Genomic DNA, 18004 nt, shown 5'->3' on the forward strand with positions numbered 1-18004 from the left:
GGGCGGGGGCGGGGGCGGGGAGGGTTTGTTTCAATGAGAAAACTGAAGCATGACAGGCTGATTCACTACAATTATTTTGGACCATCGAAGGTTTTACTGCAGGGTTTTACGTATCGGTAGATAACACATTGGTTTCGATAAATATACATCACTAGCCTTGCAAATTTTTTGACAACCTATGTAGGTCGTTAAGAAAAAACATGTTCATCATAATATTGTACAGATTCTCTTATAATATATCTTTTCTTTTCTTTTCTTGAAATGATACTTATTTTGAAATTGAAAGTAATTAAAGTCATTGGAAACCTGTTTTTCTCTTTGAATGAGTTGGGAGTAAATCATCTAATCTCACAATTTCAGCCAGTTTTGGAGACTTACAAAGTTCAAATCACGGATCAAACTAGTTTTGTACGAAAAAGTGGTAAAGTTGCACACTTCTTTTTTGGTTATGCATCATTAGATAGGGAAAAACGATTCACATCCTTACAATCTTTAATCACGATTGGAAACACCAACTTTGCTTACCCAAAACAAAAAAACAAAAACAAGTGTACCAACCAGAGAGTTTGTGTGTGGAAATGACCATCCTATCCTCATCGCACCCTCTCCATTTGACACGACCAGCTCCACTTACATATTTTAATAACAATGTGTTTTATGCTTTAAAATTGTATTTTATATATGTATTATAAATATATTCATGCATTACTGATGTACTTCTCCAATAAAATACATCTTTTAAGGGTGTCCAAGCCCCTCTAGACACAGTTGGAGTGAACTGACCACCCTACCCAATGAAACATGACCACCCTACCTAATGAAAGACGGAAATTCGGCGCTCTCATTGGCTGCCACGCACATTTAGACCCTGTGCTCCCCCTCACATAAAACGCTCTCCCACCATTTAAAATCACCCCTTCGATAATGTTGGATACTGATAATTAATGCACACTTGGCAAAAGTTGAAGTAGACTGAAATTAATAAGCCATAACAATATGGTGACGTGGCCAATCAAAATGCCACGTGACATACAATAACATCATCAGCCTCCTAAAATAAACTCCAGAGCATGCACAGTGTACCCTACTTATATTACAGAGTAGCCGAATTTCAGATACTGGAGGCGGGGGGGAGTAGAGACAGAGAGAGAGAGAGAGAGAGAGAGAGATCAACGGCAAATGTGATATGGGGTCCACAGTCCACACAACTGGGGTCCACTGCACGATCCAACGATCCATCATACACTCGCCAGTCTCCACGGTCGTGATGTACCTAATCTGCCTCTTGCAGTCCATCCAAAACTATTGACATTACCAAGAACCCGACCGCACCAACTCCAAGCGCAGCAGCAAAGGCGGTCTGCAACGCGATTAGAACACCTGAATCGTCGGGAATCACAACGATTACGGCCAAGGCAGCTACAAGTAGAGGCAACGACAACGAAGCCAACGTCGACGGCGACAAGCTAACGGCCTTCTCCACCAAACTCAACAACCCCAACTCCTCTGCTTTAGAGAAGAAACCAAGCTTCTCAATGGAGGAGAGTGTGAACCCTAATTCCTCGGCCTTAGATAACAATCCCGCCTTCTCCACGTTGCTAAGGACTTTCTTCTCCTCCAGCTTCTTGAACACATCTACTTCCACTTCTTCGGTTCCTTCCACGAAGATCCCTGCTCCGTACCATTGTTTCTCCCAGTTCCGATCGTATTTGTTCACCTTAATCGTGGAAAAAGAAAAAAAAGAAGAAGAAATAGATCAAAAAACAGAAATTCATTTCGAAATTGCTGTGTGGGAAGGATTCAAATATTCAGTAGTTGCAGAGATTAGATCATACCTTTTTCTTGGGTGCCATGTTGACGACGGTTGAAGGTCTGTTGGGAGAAGAGAGACGGCGAGTGGAGTTTGGTTTGAAAGAAGAGAGGCCGTAATCGGAGGTTATTAGTAAATTGATGGAAGGAGGAGATGCCGCAGTTATGATGAATCTTATGAGAGCCATCGGAGCAAATCAGTCAGTAGTATTAGGCGGTGGGAAGTGAAGTGGGAACGACAGAGAGCTCCGAAGCCTTTCTCTGAATCTCGGCTCTCGGGCGGTCACTGTAGTGGTTCGCATCACCCAATGAAAATCTTGAGAGGCCTATCCGTCTCTACCAGCCACATATTCTGTTTTACAAAGGCCCCACTCACCCGGTTGCGTAAGACACGCCGCCCTGAACCTGGTGTTAAATGGTCGGTTTCAATCAATCAGACAGACCGATAAATTGTTTAATTAAATAGTTTCTAATCGAATCATTCATTAAACAGTTTTACGGTTTTAGTTTACATGATTTGATAAACGGTTTTCATTTGATTTTGACACATTTATGTAAATCTAAGAGTGTTTTAAATGCTTTATTTAGAAACGGTCTGATTTACCACTGTTAGCATGTATTATTATTCCATTAATCACAGAGGTTTAGGGATTACTTGAACCGAATGGAATCGTAGCGAAAGGGATGATCGAAGGCGACTTGTAGTTACGAGCACAACGCGATCTCTATAGGCTTCTCCACTGAGAACTCCACACCACAAAACTCTAGGCAACGATGAAAACCCTAAGAAACGTAGAACTTGAAAGAGAGAGAGAGATCTAATTAATTAATACACCCCTCGGGTTTGTGCCTTATATCTATATATAAGCTAAAACCTTGGGATAGGCTAATCAGAGGAGGGATCAGTTTAAATCATTTAATTAAACTATTTCAATATTGAAATCATAACTGAACCAATTATTAAACGGTTTTATAGTTTCGATTTAAATGATTCGGTCTGATTTTGACACCCTTACTCTGACACAAGAACGTGTGAAATGACCGCTACACCCTTAGTCATTTTGAAGGTTCTAGGGGACTGCAGTCATTTCATGTGCCCTGTGTTAGGGCTAAGGGGTAGCGTGCGTTGCACGATCGGGTGTAGTTCTCTTTCCTTAAAATTCAGTTCAATCATTTTTTTTTTTCTCTCCACTCGGACCAATCCACCTACTCGGCTTCTTGTATTTAAAGTGATTCGTGTATCTACTCCAATAATACTATTGTTCCGTACCATAATGGAAGAAGATCCGGGTAAGATATGCTCTTCCTCAGGAATGAAAAAACCGATTCAACATTTTTATGTTAAGGGAGAGGGATAGGTATGCTAGCGGTAAGTAGGGGTGTCAATTTTGGATTGGAACCGTCCCCGCTAGGAATTGAAACCGATCCACCTAATAGCTTATTGGTTCGGATATGGTCTTAGTGATAGTTTTACACCCGCACCCGAAATATATCCTAATACCCGGGTCAAATTGGACTTTCACCAAACGGGTAATGCCACGATGGCAATGGTCAACACCTATGACCTTGAACCCTAAATTCTATTATAAGTATCCCCTCGAAGTCCTGAAAGTACGGGTCAATGTCCCGCAACTTTCTTGAGGTTTGGGCCCTGACAGCAGCAACGGAGTCGCGAACGAACTCAAAAGACCGGTTCCGTTCGTGGATGGATCTGTCCGTACTGTTTCTTGCCCTTTTTATGTATTTCTATGTGGGACCCACGTCCCCGTGCCTCGGACACCATAACTAGGTCCTTGGACAAGATGGACTCCCACCCTTACCTTCTTTTGATTAGTTGAGCCATGAAAGTGGGCCCACAAGACTTAACCTAGAAGAATAATAGGTTCTTTTATTTAGCTTGAGCCAAACAAACCCTAAAACTAACAGACCCTAATGCCCACTTAAATCTAAAGGACCATCCTTAGTCTTAGGGGCACCTAGGCAAACAAACCCTAAGGCCTCTTCTTATCTTTAAAAGATAGGGCTCAGCCCAAGATTCTCCCATCTCTCCCCCTCCAAGCCAAACCGTGGAGGAGAAGAGGAAAGGAAGAAGAAGAAGAAGTAAGGAAGAGGAATGGGAGGGGAAAGGAAGAAGATGGAAGGTAAGCCAAAGGGGTCTTGCTACCCTACCTTCCCTCCTCTTGCTGTCCGGACAAGAATTGAAGAAAAGAAGAAAAAGGGGAGAAGGAGAGAGGAGGAGGTGGATCTTCAAGGTTGGCTAGAGCTGGGATTGGAGCTCCACTCACCAAGGTATGTTCTATCTCTTGAGACCTCCCTCTTCTCCACTTTGTTTGTGAGTTTGAATAAGTTTATTGAGTTAGAGCTAACCTAGGGTTCCATTTGGGACTCAAGGTGAGGCTCAACCCTTAAATGGGGCTCTAATAGTGAAGACCAAACTCTATTGAAGGCTCCTATCAGCCACCTTACAACTTTCGTTGCTGATTCCCTGGTTTTCAAACCCCAAACCCTACATTGGACCAAAAGGAGTTAGATCCTTGTGTGATCTTGGATCCATGAGGTAGGCCTAGGTTCTAGTGACCCTAGAAAGGCCTAAGACTCCCCTCCATGACCCTGAATGCCATGTGAACTCCATGTTCCAAGATGGAGGAGAAAACATTAAGAAATCTCGGAAAGAACTCTGACAGATGCACGAACGGAGTCACCGTCGTGGTTCCGTCCGTAAGTCCGTCCAGTGTATTCTGGTAGCTGGTTCAAATGGATGCAGGAATGGATTTACTCTGTTGCCTCCGTCCGTAGTTCTGTTCCCTCTTGGGAATGTCTCAGGGACCGAACGGATGCAGGGACGGATTCATGAAGAGGTTCCGTCTGTAGTTTCGTTCGCTCTCGGGTATGTCTCAGGGTTTGAACTAGGGATGTAAAAGGATCGGATTCGGCTCAGATAGTGCTATATCCGCATCCGATTAGCTTTCGGACGGATTCGGATTGTGCTAAACGGATACGGACACGGATACGAATCGGATATTTTATCCGTTTACATGTAAATATAGCTTTTCGGATAGCTATAGCCTATCCGTATCCGCATCCATTTAGATTTCGGACGGATTTGGATAGTGCTAAACGGATACAGACACGGATACGAAAATGGATTTCGGCTATTCATTTACACCCCTATTTGAACGGATGCAGGAACGGATTTAGGTGGAAGTTCCGTCTGTGGATCCATCCCTCGTGTTTTGACCTATTGGCCTGAACGGGGTCAGGGACGGACTCACCCTGTTGCTTCCGTCTGTGAGTCCGTCCGTGCTGTCTTGTTTGAAACTCAGTTTTAACTTGGGGGAATGATATAGGACCCCTCTATACATCTTTTAACGTTTGCTCTTGCATTCTTAGGCTACCCAACTCGATGGATAGAAGGTGCACCGGTGAGATTCATGTCAACCACGCCGGGTGATACCCGAGTTTGGTGAGCGGATTTTGGGTGATTTTTTTGGGCTTGAATATCTATTAAACAATCATTATCATGCTATTATATGAATTATAAGCATTTTGTGCATTGCATTATTTATCTTGATTGTGAAAATAGAATGAATATGATATGGTAATAGTTCACTAATGTATTGGGTCACGGTGCCGGGTGTACCGATACTGGAACCCCAGAAATGATTATAAAATATGTTGATTGTCATCCTGCCCTGATGCGCTGTGCCGTGTTGGTACTCTGGTACTAGATGGAATGGGACGTTGATGCACCCGGAATACCTCTCGGGATGATAGGACTTGCATGTAGTATATCTATGGTTAGGATTCTTGCTTTCTTATGCTACGACCCTTACTAACAGGGGTTTATGTGTTGGATAGTCTGAGCACGTGTTACTTGTGGGGGAGAGAGGCCAGGTCAGGGGTAGTGATGGCTAGCGGGGTCTGCCACTGGGTGGTCTAATGGCTTCTACTGGCGTAGGCTCCCTCGTGATAACTGAGGTTTCATTGTGGCGATAAGTTAAGTGACCCACAGTATCTCTTGAGTTATCGCAATAGTATACACTTGACTTAGAACTTGTGTTCTAGGTGGAAAATGAATCTAACATTTGCATGCATCATGAATTATTCGTAATTGCGTGTTTGTGTGTATGTGCATTCCCCTTTACTCTCTCACTAGCTTGTGGAGCTAACCCCGTTGCACAACCTCTTTTTAGTTGATATGCAGGTAATCTCTTGATAAGTTCCTATGGATGCAAATCGAGTGGAGCCGGTGGCTTGGACTTAGATGCCGATGTACATCCAAGAATGGTGCCCTTGTGGCGTGATATAAACCTTTACTTCTGTATTCATCTTCGCTCATGTATGTATTTCATATGTAAATGTCCGAAATTTACCAGATGGATACGTGATATTGTAACTATAATATATGTTATCATTAGAGAACTGACACCTTGTATTTATACGATTTTAAATTAATTTACGCTTTCGCTAATTTCAATCCCTTTAATTGGAATAATTTATTCCATTGGTTTACGTTCCTTGACATTATCATGCCTTGATAATTGGGTAGACTGTGGCTCGGGACACTGTATCTGTGATTCTGGTAGTATTGGGATGACACTTGTCATCACAGTCAGCCCTTTTCTTGTAAAATACCCTTTATTGGTATGGGGGCGTGACAGATAGGTTATTGGTCCAGATCTGGTCTGATCTCAAGAACCGTTAAGGAACCGTTAGAACCGAAAAAAATGACTAGGACTGGATTATCATCTAATAAAATCTGACGAATGATGTTATACAAAAAAAAAAACAACTTCAGAAGTTGTGTTTTTTGTATTATCTCCACTCATACCTAACAGCTGCAATGTATAGATTATTATTTCAATAAAATCTTTATTCACGGACCAACAAATTGGTGATGACAGATGGCGAATTATTATAATAGTTTGCTATTTCTAAACTCTTTCTCTCTTTCTCTGCATAAACAAAGTCTAAATAAGAGAAATTATGTGAAAGTTGTAGACATCAAAATAAGTTCAAGTCTAACATATTTGTTCGCATGAGGGATAATATATACATTGACACATTAGAACGTCTACCGTTTTTCTCGAGCAACTCCTATTGCTCTTGTTTTGGGCTCTACATTATAATAATGTTTAGACCCGCTTAGGAACCGGAACCGGACCACCCATTACTTAATGGTCTTGGATCTCAGATTTGGAACCGGTGAGCTTATTGGTCCGGATCTGGTCTTGACATCTTAGAGCCAGAACCGCTAGAGAATCGGACCGATAGCCCAGAACCGGACCAATTGACACCCCTAGCGGTAAGGGTGCCAATTGGGTACGGTTCCGAGTATTCGGTCCGGATCTGATTCAGTTCCAAGCAGTGGCAGTGGGATCCAGATCCGGACCAAGTCCCGGAGTGGTTCTAGAATTGAATACTAGAATCTTTCCTGAACGGTTCCAGTTCGGATCTGGTTACAATCCGGTTCTTGTATTCAGTTCTTATCTGGTTATTACATCCGGTTACTATATCCAATTTAAATTCGATTATGCCATTCAGTTCTTGTTCAATTTTGATATTCCCGAGACAAAGCAAAGCAAAAGTTTTAGATCAAAATATATGACTTGCTTAAGTAAAAGAAATATTGATAAAATATTTTAATTGAAAAAGAATATTAATCTAATTGGAACAAATTGGCTTAAAAGTGAGAGAGATAAAGTAGATAACGTACATGTGAAAAACTGAAAATCGATTAACTCAATTAACACTCTTAGTCTACGGCAGATCCTTCGTTTGCAGTTTCCTTACCCCAGGGTAGATGAAACGGTAAAGACTAAAGAGAAAGAAGTGAAAATTGAAGGGGTAAGTTAACCACATAACCGTCAATTAGAGTCTTTTAAATCTAATAAAATATTAGAGTTTTATGTTATAGGCGGGTATTCGGTCAGAATCGGGATAGATTTACCAGATAGGTGGGTAGATCTGGATCCGATTCGAACTGAATTATAAAGCCATTTTCAAATCCAGGACTACCATATTAAATTCGGTCCGGATCTGGATTCGATACTTGGTTACTGATTACTCATTGACACCCTTAGCTAGCGGTATATAGTATGCTAGCATCCTATGTGTCGATCTCCCTATTTTCCCTAACTATATGCCCTATGCCCTTTTCCTTTCTTCCTATCCTCCTTTTGCCTCTTTCGTTGGCTTGACCTTTGACTCCGCTATTGAAAAAACGCTAACGCCCTTATGATCCTTGTGCGGGTGATGCCTCTTTCATTAGTGCGGCTTCCTCCTATGCCTCTGCTAGATCAAACGTCTCTAGAATTGCAGCCATTATCGGTTCTGCTTCCACTCCACCTGCCATCCAGTGAATTTTCACCTGACTAGGTTTCTAACTCTCGAACGAGGGAACACAACCGAATAGATGTGCTTAGTTGATTTTTTTTTTTTTTGGTAATAGATGTGCTTAGTTGATTGGAAAGGAGATGAACTAGGTTTTGTAATAGATTAGAGAGATGGAAAGGACCATGTGAAACAGAGGTCTCAAATCAAATGGATGTTTAAGTAGCAACGGTTTTTGTAAACATAGATGTAAAACTAGGGAAAATGATCTCTACTTGGTGGTGTTTCCTATGCCCTCTCATAGGGCACCGTGAGATGACGCCTTTGCCCCCAGGTTACTCTCTTATACGACACCGTGAGACCCGTTGACCCAGGGACCAGGAGACCATGCGACCAAGTAGGATCTCTTGCCCAACTAAAACTATAATCCTTCCTTTGAAAAATGTGGGGCTGTAAACGGATCGGATTCGGCTCAGAGAGTGCTATATCCGCATCTGCATCCAATTAGCTATCGGACGGATTCGGATAGTGCTAAACGGATACGGATTTACATGTAAATAAAGTTTTTCAGATAGCTATAGCCTATCCATATCCGCATCCGTTTAGCTTTCAGACGGATTCAGAAAGTGCTAAACGGATACGGACATGGATTTTGGCTATTCATTTACACCCCTAGAAAAATGTAGCAAAAGGAAGATTTATGGCTTGTGCCTGAATGAGATCTCACACAATTGGACAGAAACTGCAAAATTAATAATTGGAGATGCGGGGTATCGATCCCCGTACCTCTCGCATGCTAAGCGAGCGCTCTACCATCTGAGCTACATCCTCATTGAATATTAATTTTTAGATAGTTTTATACTAAGAATGTAAAAATTTATCCGTTGTCAAGTTTTCCCTCCTTCATTGCGTTAATTGTTTCGAGAAAAAAAAAATGGTTCGAAGTTCATCAATTTCATCCAGCGGGCTTCCATTGTTCTTGAAGCTTGTACCTTCGTTTCGGTCGCCTTGAGCAAAATAATGAGAAGGGCACTACGGTTCTCTCCTCGTCTCTCCAATGCTATGGCTGTTTTGAGTTTTCTGTGTATTATTACTTTACTAATACAAGATAAGGGATCTACCATGTGAGATTGCTTTGCATTACATGTGTGAGTTGGTTTTCCTATACCTCTCTGTTCCTAACTCCTTTCTTTCTTTTACTTTCTTATCTCTTTTACTTCTCTGTTTCTCTTAAATTTCAGTAGTTTATGTAATTCTTTAATTGACTGCATATTTTTCTTTGCTCTTCTCCTTTCCCTCCAGCTCTTACCATCATATTTGCCCATGAATTTTATGATACTTTGCCAATTCATCAGTTTCACGTTTTGTATGATGTTTCTGGTTCTATAGTTGCCTCTTCTATTTCTGATATATTTAGATAAACCTCTAAATTTTAAATTTCTCACAGGATTTCTGGCAAGATTTCTTTCTTTTACGGAGAATTCTACTGAGAGATCTAAACTAGTGGAATATTTAAATTATTGAATGCTCGTAGACAAAATTCTTTCCTCGATATTGCATTTCTGAGAGTAGATATACATTGGGAAAGACTATATTTTATATAGCTGTTTAGGTCATCAAACAATCATTAGAAGGAAGAAGAGAAGAAGAGTAGAAGGGAAGAAAAAGTGGAGAAGAAGAGGAGATTGATGGAGAGAAGGAAAAATAACTCACGGCTAGGTTATATAGTTTGTACCATGAGCAAGTACTCTTATTTATAAAGTAATGTAAGACTGGATCACGAAGAATCTAGCCCCAGGCAGGATCTTCTTGAACTATGTTTAATGCTGATTTGGTCTTCAAAAACTGGGCAACGATTGATGAACTTGTAGCAGATCACAAAACGAAATTGATTGAAATAGAAACAAAGAAGAAAATAGAAAATAGAGAAAAGAAGGATAGGATTGGATCGAGTATCCCACTCTCTCCTAGGTCTTTCACCCATGGCCTCTCACCAATGGCATCTCACCATACTCTTTCACAGAGCAAAGCACAAGGCTATGTTTTTTTCCCTCAATCTCATGGCTCAAGTTCGTGTACAAGGCTGTAGCCCCTTATAAACTTACATAGAAGATTCAAAAACAAACTCGAACACTAAAAAGGAAAGGCCTAACACAATCTTTAACTAATAAGGTATCCTAAATTGACTAGGAAAGTGAAATAATAAAGAAAACAGGCTCAAAATAAGACTCTAACTAAACTAATGAAGTTAATCCCATTTTCCTACTTTCTACCCATATATTACAACAACAACAGCAACAAACTCAGCCTTATCCCAACTTAATGTGGTCGGTTACATGGATCCAAGCACAACAAAGGAAAACTGAGATTGTTAACTATTGAAATAGGCTGCTTACCTGATTGGGGTAAGTAGTCCTAGTTAGATTAGGATTAGTCCTACTAGTCCTAGCTGATTGGGATTAGTCCTAGTCAAGTTAGGAGTAGTACTAGTCAGATTATGATTCTCTTCTTTTATTTTTCCCTTTGTTTTATTGTTTTTCCCTCAGCCGAGTCCTATTCTGGCATTCCTAGTTGTATTAGGAATTCCTAATAGGATTAGGACTGAGGCAACATTCCTATTTGTACTTTGATTAATTGTACTTCAATTCTATATAAATAAAGGGCTTTGGTGATCGGTTAAGATCATTCAAGCATTATTTTTCACTGCTGTTTACATGGTATCAGAGCCACTTCTGATCTGAAGAAGCAGCCCTCTCGATTCTCTGGTTTTTTCTTCTCCAACTCTCTAAGCTACTGGTTCTCTCCTTCTCCAACAGTCTCGGTTACTAGTTCTCTTCTTCTCCACCACTCTCGGACTCTCTATCTCACTTAGGGCAGCAACTTTGAGGTGAATCCAATGAAGATATTGCTGCTGCCCTCAATGACACCTCACTGAAGATTGAAGACACTGGTGTAACCTAATTCTGCCGGCAGATTCCCTCCATCTTTAGAGATCAAGCTACTTCTTCAACTACAGTTTGACTTCTGGTTCTTTGGAGATTGGTTCCTGCCATTATTGGTCTACACCATTCCTTTATAGAAGACTGCAGCTTTGGATAAAATCTAATTCAGATTCCAAACCTGCGATATTTCTGTATTTTTGTTTTTTTCCTAAATTTTGATAAATTTAGGGTTTCTTATTAGCTCATCCGAAGGAGCTAATTTTTGGAGGACTTCTTCCCCACTACTAGAGGAGTACTCGATCAGTTTATCTGCCTATTCTGACAGCTGAAATTGCTGCAACTTAAAAACCCATATTTCAGATTTGATTCAATTTTTTGAAGATCTGTTTTTTTCAAATTTGTGGATCGATTTCTACCTTGCTGAACTATGGGTGATTCTGAAACAACTACTACTACTTTGGAGGGGATGGTCAGCCTAGGAATGACTTCCTTCCCTATGCTGCTGCCATTAAGCTTGATGGTACGAATTATTTAATTTGGGCTAGATCACTATCCTTGACTGTGGCTGGTAGGGGATTCACTGGCCATCTTACTGGCACCACCAAACAACCTGCTGAAGAAGGTGCTGCCCGTACTAAATGGGTTGCCAACGATGCTATGGTGATGCCATTCGTTTTAAATTCTATGACCACTGATCTATCCAGTCAATATCTCCTCCTTGACACTGCTACTCAGATATGGACTGCTGTCAAGGGAACTAATGGTCGATCAGGAAGTGGTGCTCAGGTTTATGAAATCAGGAAGACACTCCAAAACACTACTCAGAAGGAGATGTCTGTCACTAAATACTATGCTGCCCTCAAGTGTTTATGGCAGCAATTGGATCATTATGCTAGGTTTCAACCTACTACTACTACTACTGATATTACTGCCTATTATTCTTATGTTAATCAGTTTCGGGTCTATGATTTCCTAGCTGGACTCAGTGATGATTATGACCCTATCCGGGTGCAAGTCCTTGGTCGGGTTCCTTTCCCCACTTTAGAGGAGACATTTTCTTATGTTCACAGTGAAGAGACACGAAGGGCTGCCATGATGCTTACTCTCAAAGTTGAGAGATCAGCCTTACAGACTGCTGGCTCCACCCCTGTTACTTCTTCTGACAGTGTTGCTGCTACTACCACCAAAGAGCCTGTGAAGTGTGAGCATTGTCACAAACCATATCAAACTAAGGCTCAGTTGGAAATTACATGGGAAGCCAGCTGATTTTGAGGCCAAACGTGGTTGTGCTAAGTCTAAAAACAAAGCCAATCACACTGAAAGTGTAGCTCCAACTCCCACTGCTGACATCGGTTTCTCCCAGGAAGAACTCCAGGCTCTACATCGTATGTTGAACACATCCGCTGCCTCTACTACATTTGCTGCCAATTCAGGTTCCTTCTCTGCCCGTACAGGTATTTCCTTTGCTGGTCATTGTGCCTCAGTAGTTTCCACTCCATAGATTATAGACTCCGGTGCTACTGATCACATGATAGGTTCTTCCAGCCTTTTTAATACATATTCTCCTGCTTCTGGTAAGGATAAAGTCAAAATTGCTGATGGGTCCCTCTCCTCCATATCAGGGAAAGGATCCATTGGTTGTTCTCCTTCTCTTACCCTGTCATCTGTGTTGCATATTCCCAAATTTACAACTAACCTTCTTTCCATTAGTAGTATCACTAAATCCCTGAATTGTAAAGTGACTTTTTTTCCCACTCACTGTGTCTTTCAAGAACTGGATTCGGGGAAGACGATTGGATCGGGTAAAGTGTATGGCGGATTGTACCTACTTGATGGCGATCCTACACCTACACAGGCTTTACCGTCGGCATCTTTCTCTTCTGAATTACATAAATGGCACTCTAGGCTAGGCCATCCCCCTTTAGGTACTTTATCAAATTTATTTCCAGCATTAGTTGAAGACTGTAATAAGGAAGACTTTTTTTGTGAGCCTTGTGTCTTGGCTAAACAAACACGTTCAACTTATCCTATTTCTAATAACAGATCTTCTTCCTTATTTCATGTTGTTCATACTGATGTGTGGGGTCCTAGTAGGAAAGCTTCCCTGTCTGGACATCGGTGGTATGTCACTTTTATTGACTGCTATTCTAGGTTCACTTGGGTATACCTTATGCACACAAAAAATGAAGTTTTTTCGTGTTTTCAGCACTTTCATCAGTTGGTTAAAACCCAATTTAATGCCACTCTTCAAACTTTGAGGAGTGACAATGGGAAAGAGTATATGGAAGGTTAGTTCCAAAAATTCCTTGCTGCCCATGGAATTCTCCATCAGACCAGTTGTGTTGACACTCCAGCCCAAAATGATGTCTTTGAGAGGAAAAACCGAAGAGGTGGCTAGGGCTCTTATATTTGCTCGCAATGTCCCTTCCCTTTATTGGGGGGATGCTGTCCTTACTGCAGCTTATTTAATTAATAGGCTGCCCAGTCGTGTTCTTCTTTCCAAAGCCCCTATTGAGCTATTACGTGGCTCTTCTTCCTTTATAGTTCCACCTAAGGTGTTTGGCTGCGTTTGTTATGCCAGGGATACAAGGTCCCCTGGTAAATTTGCCCCACGTAGTCTCCGCTGCATTTTCTTGGGATACTCTGCTACTCAGAAGGGGTACAAATGTTATTACCCTCCATCCCGCAGGACTTTTGTCAGCATGGATGTTGTTTTTCATGGAAGCGTTCCATATTATATGTCCCCACCTCTTCAGGGGGAGAGTGTTAGTGAAGATGTGCTGACTATTGACTCTCCACCTCCACTTCAGTCTGTTTACCATGAGTCTGAACCTGTTCGGCCTGCCCTTAATACTCCCCCTGAGTCAGGGGGAGAGGTTCCTATACAGGGGGAGACTATTTCTATTCAGGGGGAGCAATCTACCCCTATCCAGACTCCTATCCAAAGGACTATTAGTGAATTTCAGACGAGGATTGATGCTAGTAACATGAAGACCTATGCAAGGAAACATAAGCAGGTTCAATCAACTGTTGCTCCAGTACCCATCCAATTGTCGAACCTGGATCCAGAACCTGCCTCTCCACCTGGTAATGTTCCTTCTCTTGAGTTACCTATTGCTCTTCGCAAAGGGGTCAGGACTTGCACTCAGCATCCCATATCTCATGTTGTTTCTTATGACTCCCTTTCCCCATCCTTTTGTGCTTTTGTTTCCTCTCTTTCTTCTGTTCATATTCCTAACAATTGGCAGGAAGCTCTATCAGATGGAAAGTGGAACGCAGCTATGATGGAAGAAATGGAAGCCTTGAAGAAAAATAACACGTGGGAGCTTGTGGTTCTTCCACCTGGGAAGAAAACCGTTGGATGTAAATGGGTGTTTGTGGTGAAACAGAAGGTGGATGACACTGTGGATAGGTATAAGGCACGACTCGTGGCCAAGGGGTTCACTCAGACATACGGTATTGATTACCAGGAAACTTTTGCGCCTGTTGCAAAGTTAAATACTGTTCGTGTGTTATTATCTTGTGCAGTCAACCTTGGATGGGATTTGCAGCAACTAGATGTAAAAAATGCCTTCCTAAATGGAACACTGGATGAGGAGGTGTATATGGACATTCCACCTGGGTTCTCTTGTGACAGAAACCAAGGTAAAGTGTGTAGGCTGAAGCGTGCACTTTATAGGCTGAAGCAGTCACCTCGAGCATGGTTTGGCCGGTTCCACAAGGCCATGATTTCTGTGGGCTATAAGCAGAGTAATGCTGATCAAACACTCTTTATAAAGAGGGCTGGTGAAAAACTTACTGTTTGTATAGTCTACGTTGACGATATAGTGGTTACCGACAATGATGGTGATGAGATCAGACAGTTGAAGACCTTCCTTGGACAAGAATTTGAGATTAAAGATCTAGGAAAGCTACAATACTTTCTTGGGATTGAAGTGGCCAGATCTTCTAAAGGCATTTTTCTCTCCCAGAGGAAGTATGTCCTAGACTTATTGGCTGAAACCGGGTTGTTAGGCTGCCATCCTTCAGATACTCCTATGGACCCTATTGTTCGACTCAAGGAAAAAGAGGGTGAGCCTGTTGATAAAGGCCGGTACCAAAGACTTGTAGGGAAGCTGATTTATCTCTCACACACTCGTCCTGACATTGCTGTCGCCGTGAGTACTGTGAGCCAGTTTATGCATGATCCCTACTCTTCTCATATGGAGGCTGTTCTTCGTATCTTGCACTATTTAAAGTCAGCTCCTGGAAAAGGAATTCTTCTTTCTATGTATGATCATCTACGGATAGAAGCATACACTGATGCTAATTGGGCTAGTTCTGTAGATTGCAAGTCTATTTCTGGGTATTGCTCCTTTGTAGGTGGAAATCTTGTCACATGGCGTAGCAAGAAGCAAAATGTAGTTGCTCGTTCTAGGGCCGAAGCTGTGTCTCGAGCTATGGCACAAGGTATTTGTGAGTTACTCTGGCTTAAAGGTTTGCTACAAGATCTTGGTGTTCCTATTCGTCTTCCTATGATGTTGTACTGCGACAACAAGGCTGCAATCAGCATAGCACCAATCCTGTACAGCATGATCGTACCAAGCATGTTGAGGTGGATAGGCATTTCATCAAAGAGAAGTTAGAAGATGGGCTGATTTGTATTCCCTTTGTGACATCTGCGGATCAACTTGCTGATATCTTCACCAAGGGATTGTCTGGAAAATTGTTTCATCCCAATCTAGTCAAGTTGGGCATGATCGACATCTTTGCTCCAACTTGAGGGGGAGTGTTGAAATAGGCTGCTTACCCGATTGGGGTAAGTAGTCCTAGTTAGATTAGGATTAGTCCTACTAGTCCTAACTGATTAGGATTAGTCCTAGTCAAGTTAGGAGTAGTACTAGTCAGATTATGATTCTCTTCTTTTATTTTTCCCTTTGTTTTATTGTTTTTTCCTCAGCCGAGTCCTATTCTGGCATTCCTAGTTGTATTAGGAATTCCTAATAGGATTAGGACTGAGGCAACATTCCTATTTGTACTTTGATTAATTGTACTTCAATTCTATATAAATAAAGGGCCTTGGTGATCGGTTAAGATCATTCGAGCATTATTTTTCGCTGCTGTTTACATTAACAAATGAAAAATGCCAAATGGAAGATGCAATATGAAAGATAGTAAGAGGAAAGAAGCCCAACCCAATGCGACAGGAGAATCTCAGCTAAATGGGGTCTGCTTCATGGATCCTTGCCCTCCAATAGGTCCTATCCGAAGTCATACTTGGTACAAGACCTAGGCTATGCATGATCTTCCTCACCACTTCTCCTATGGTCATTTTAGGCCTGCCCCTAGCTTTTTTAGCTCCTTCAATCGGGATCATATCACTCCTCCTTACTGGGGCGTCCCTAGGCCTCCGTTGAATATGACTATAACACCTTAAACGACTCTCTCGGAGCTTGTCACTGATCAGGGCGACTCCCACGTCCGATACGTTCATTCCATACTTTATCCTTCCTTGTTTTTCCACACATCCATCTTAACATCCTCATCTCTGCTACACAAAGCTTATCAATATGACCCTTCTTAACTGCCCAACATTCTACCCATGGGATCAAAAGCCCAACACCTACTAACCCAACCCAAAGCTTATTTTCAATAAAATAAACCCTTTAGGTGACTTATCTGCATCATAAAGTCAAAACAATACAAAGACAAAATTACCCCATGTTAGTATAAACTAGGACCATATTACCCTTAGCTAAACATAAATGACCGAACCCCATAATACCCCTACCGAACACCACTATCAATAGGAGGGAAAATACAAGTAACTTAACACTCCCCCTTAAGCTGGAAACAACTGCCAAGAAAAGGCAAGCGAAACAAGGCTTTAGTGAACGCCATAGTTGTCAAGGCGGTTAGGCGACCCAAGGCGGTGGAGAGGGCCAAAGTTTAAGGCGACACCAACTAGGCGACCAAGGCGCCCAAGTCGACCAAGGCGCCTGGACGCCTAGGCGTCACCAAGGCGCCGCCTAGGCGACGCCTTGACAACTATGGTGAACGCTGATTATTAGAAGTAACAAACATAGTAGAGATCAGTTTCCTCATCACAATATCCCGAACAAAATGACAGTCTACCTCAGTGTGTTTTGTTCGCTCATGAAAAACAGGGACTAACAATGTAGATGGTGGCTTGATTGTCACAAAAAGTATTTATAGGTTTAGTAATGGGAAAACCAAGCTCTTGAAGTGATTTCAGGTACATCAATTCAGCTGCAGTATGTGCCATAGCTCTATACTCCGGCTCAACATTAGATCTTTCCATAGTTATCTGCTTTTTTGCTCCTCCATGTGGCAAGATTACCATCAACAAACGTGTAATACCCAGTAGTAGACTTCTAATCGCCATTAGCACCAGCTCAATCTGCATCTGAATAGTCAACCAACTCAATATGCTTATTAGGTATATAAATGAGACCCTTTCCTAGAGCACCCTAAGTTACCTCAGAATCCAATAGACAGCCTCCCATGAACCTTCTTAGGTGACTCAATAAATTGGTTTATAATATCCACAACAAAGGATATGTTTGGCTTGGTAACAGTAAGACAAATGAGCTTACCAACTTATTTGCCGTACTGATGCTTATTAGCAAGTACTTCATTATCATTAGTCCCAAATTTCTGATGTGGATCCATAAGAGTAGCAACAGGTTTGGATGCCAATGTTCACTCAGTCAAATGATCAAGCACATATTTTCTTTAGGAGAGACTGACTTTGATCTCATAGAGGTATGGAGTTGGTTAAATGAGGTCGAAATATGCCTCTACACACACAAATCCGAGCTTCATGCAAGATCTGTTGGGATCCAAGAAAAGTAGAAGCCTCAACCGTGTCGATGGCATTGTAACTAAAGTACGCGACCTCCAAAATCAACATCTAAATT

At 41.7% G+C, this 18004-nt stretch overlaps 1 protein-coding gene across 1 annotated transcript; it reads right to left on the reverse strand.

Annotated features, from left to right (window-relative positions):
- Positions 1-973: 973 nt before the first annotated feature.
- Positions 974-2083, reverse strand: LOC122638274. Its single transcript, XM_043831158.1, has 2 exons — positions 1836-2083; positions 974-1717 (listed from the first exon to the last, which is right to left on the reverse strand). The coding sequence occupies exons 1-2, from the start codon at positions 1995-1997 to the stop codon at positions 1274-1276; spliced, it is 606 nt and encodes a 201-aa protein (XP_043687093.1). The 5' UTR covers positions 1998-2083; the 3' UTR covers positions 974-1273.
- Between the last annotated feature and the right edge of the window lie 15921 nt (positions 2084-18004).

The sequence above is a fragment of the Telopea speciosissima genome, chromosome 8, assembly GCF_018873765.1.
Source record: "Telopea speciosissima isolate NSW1024214 ecotype Mountain lineage chromosome 8, Tspe_v1, whole genome shotgun sequence".
Lineage (NCBI taxonomy): Eukaryota > Viridiplantae > Streptophyta > Magnoliopsida > Proteales > Proteaceae > Telopea > Telopea speciosissima.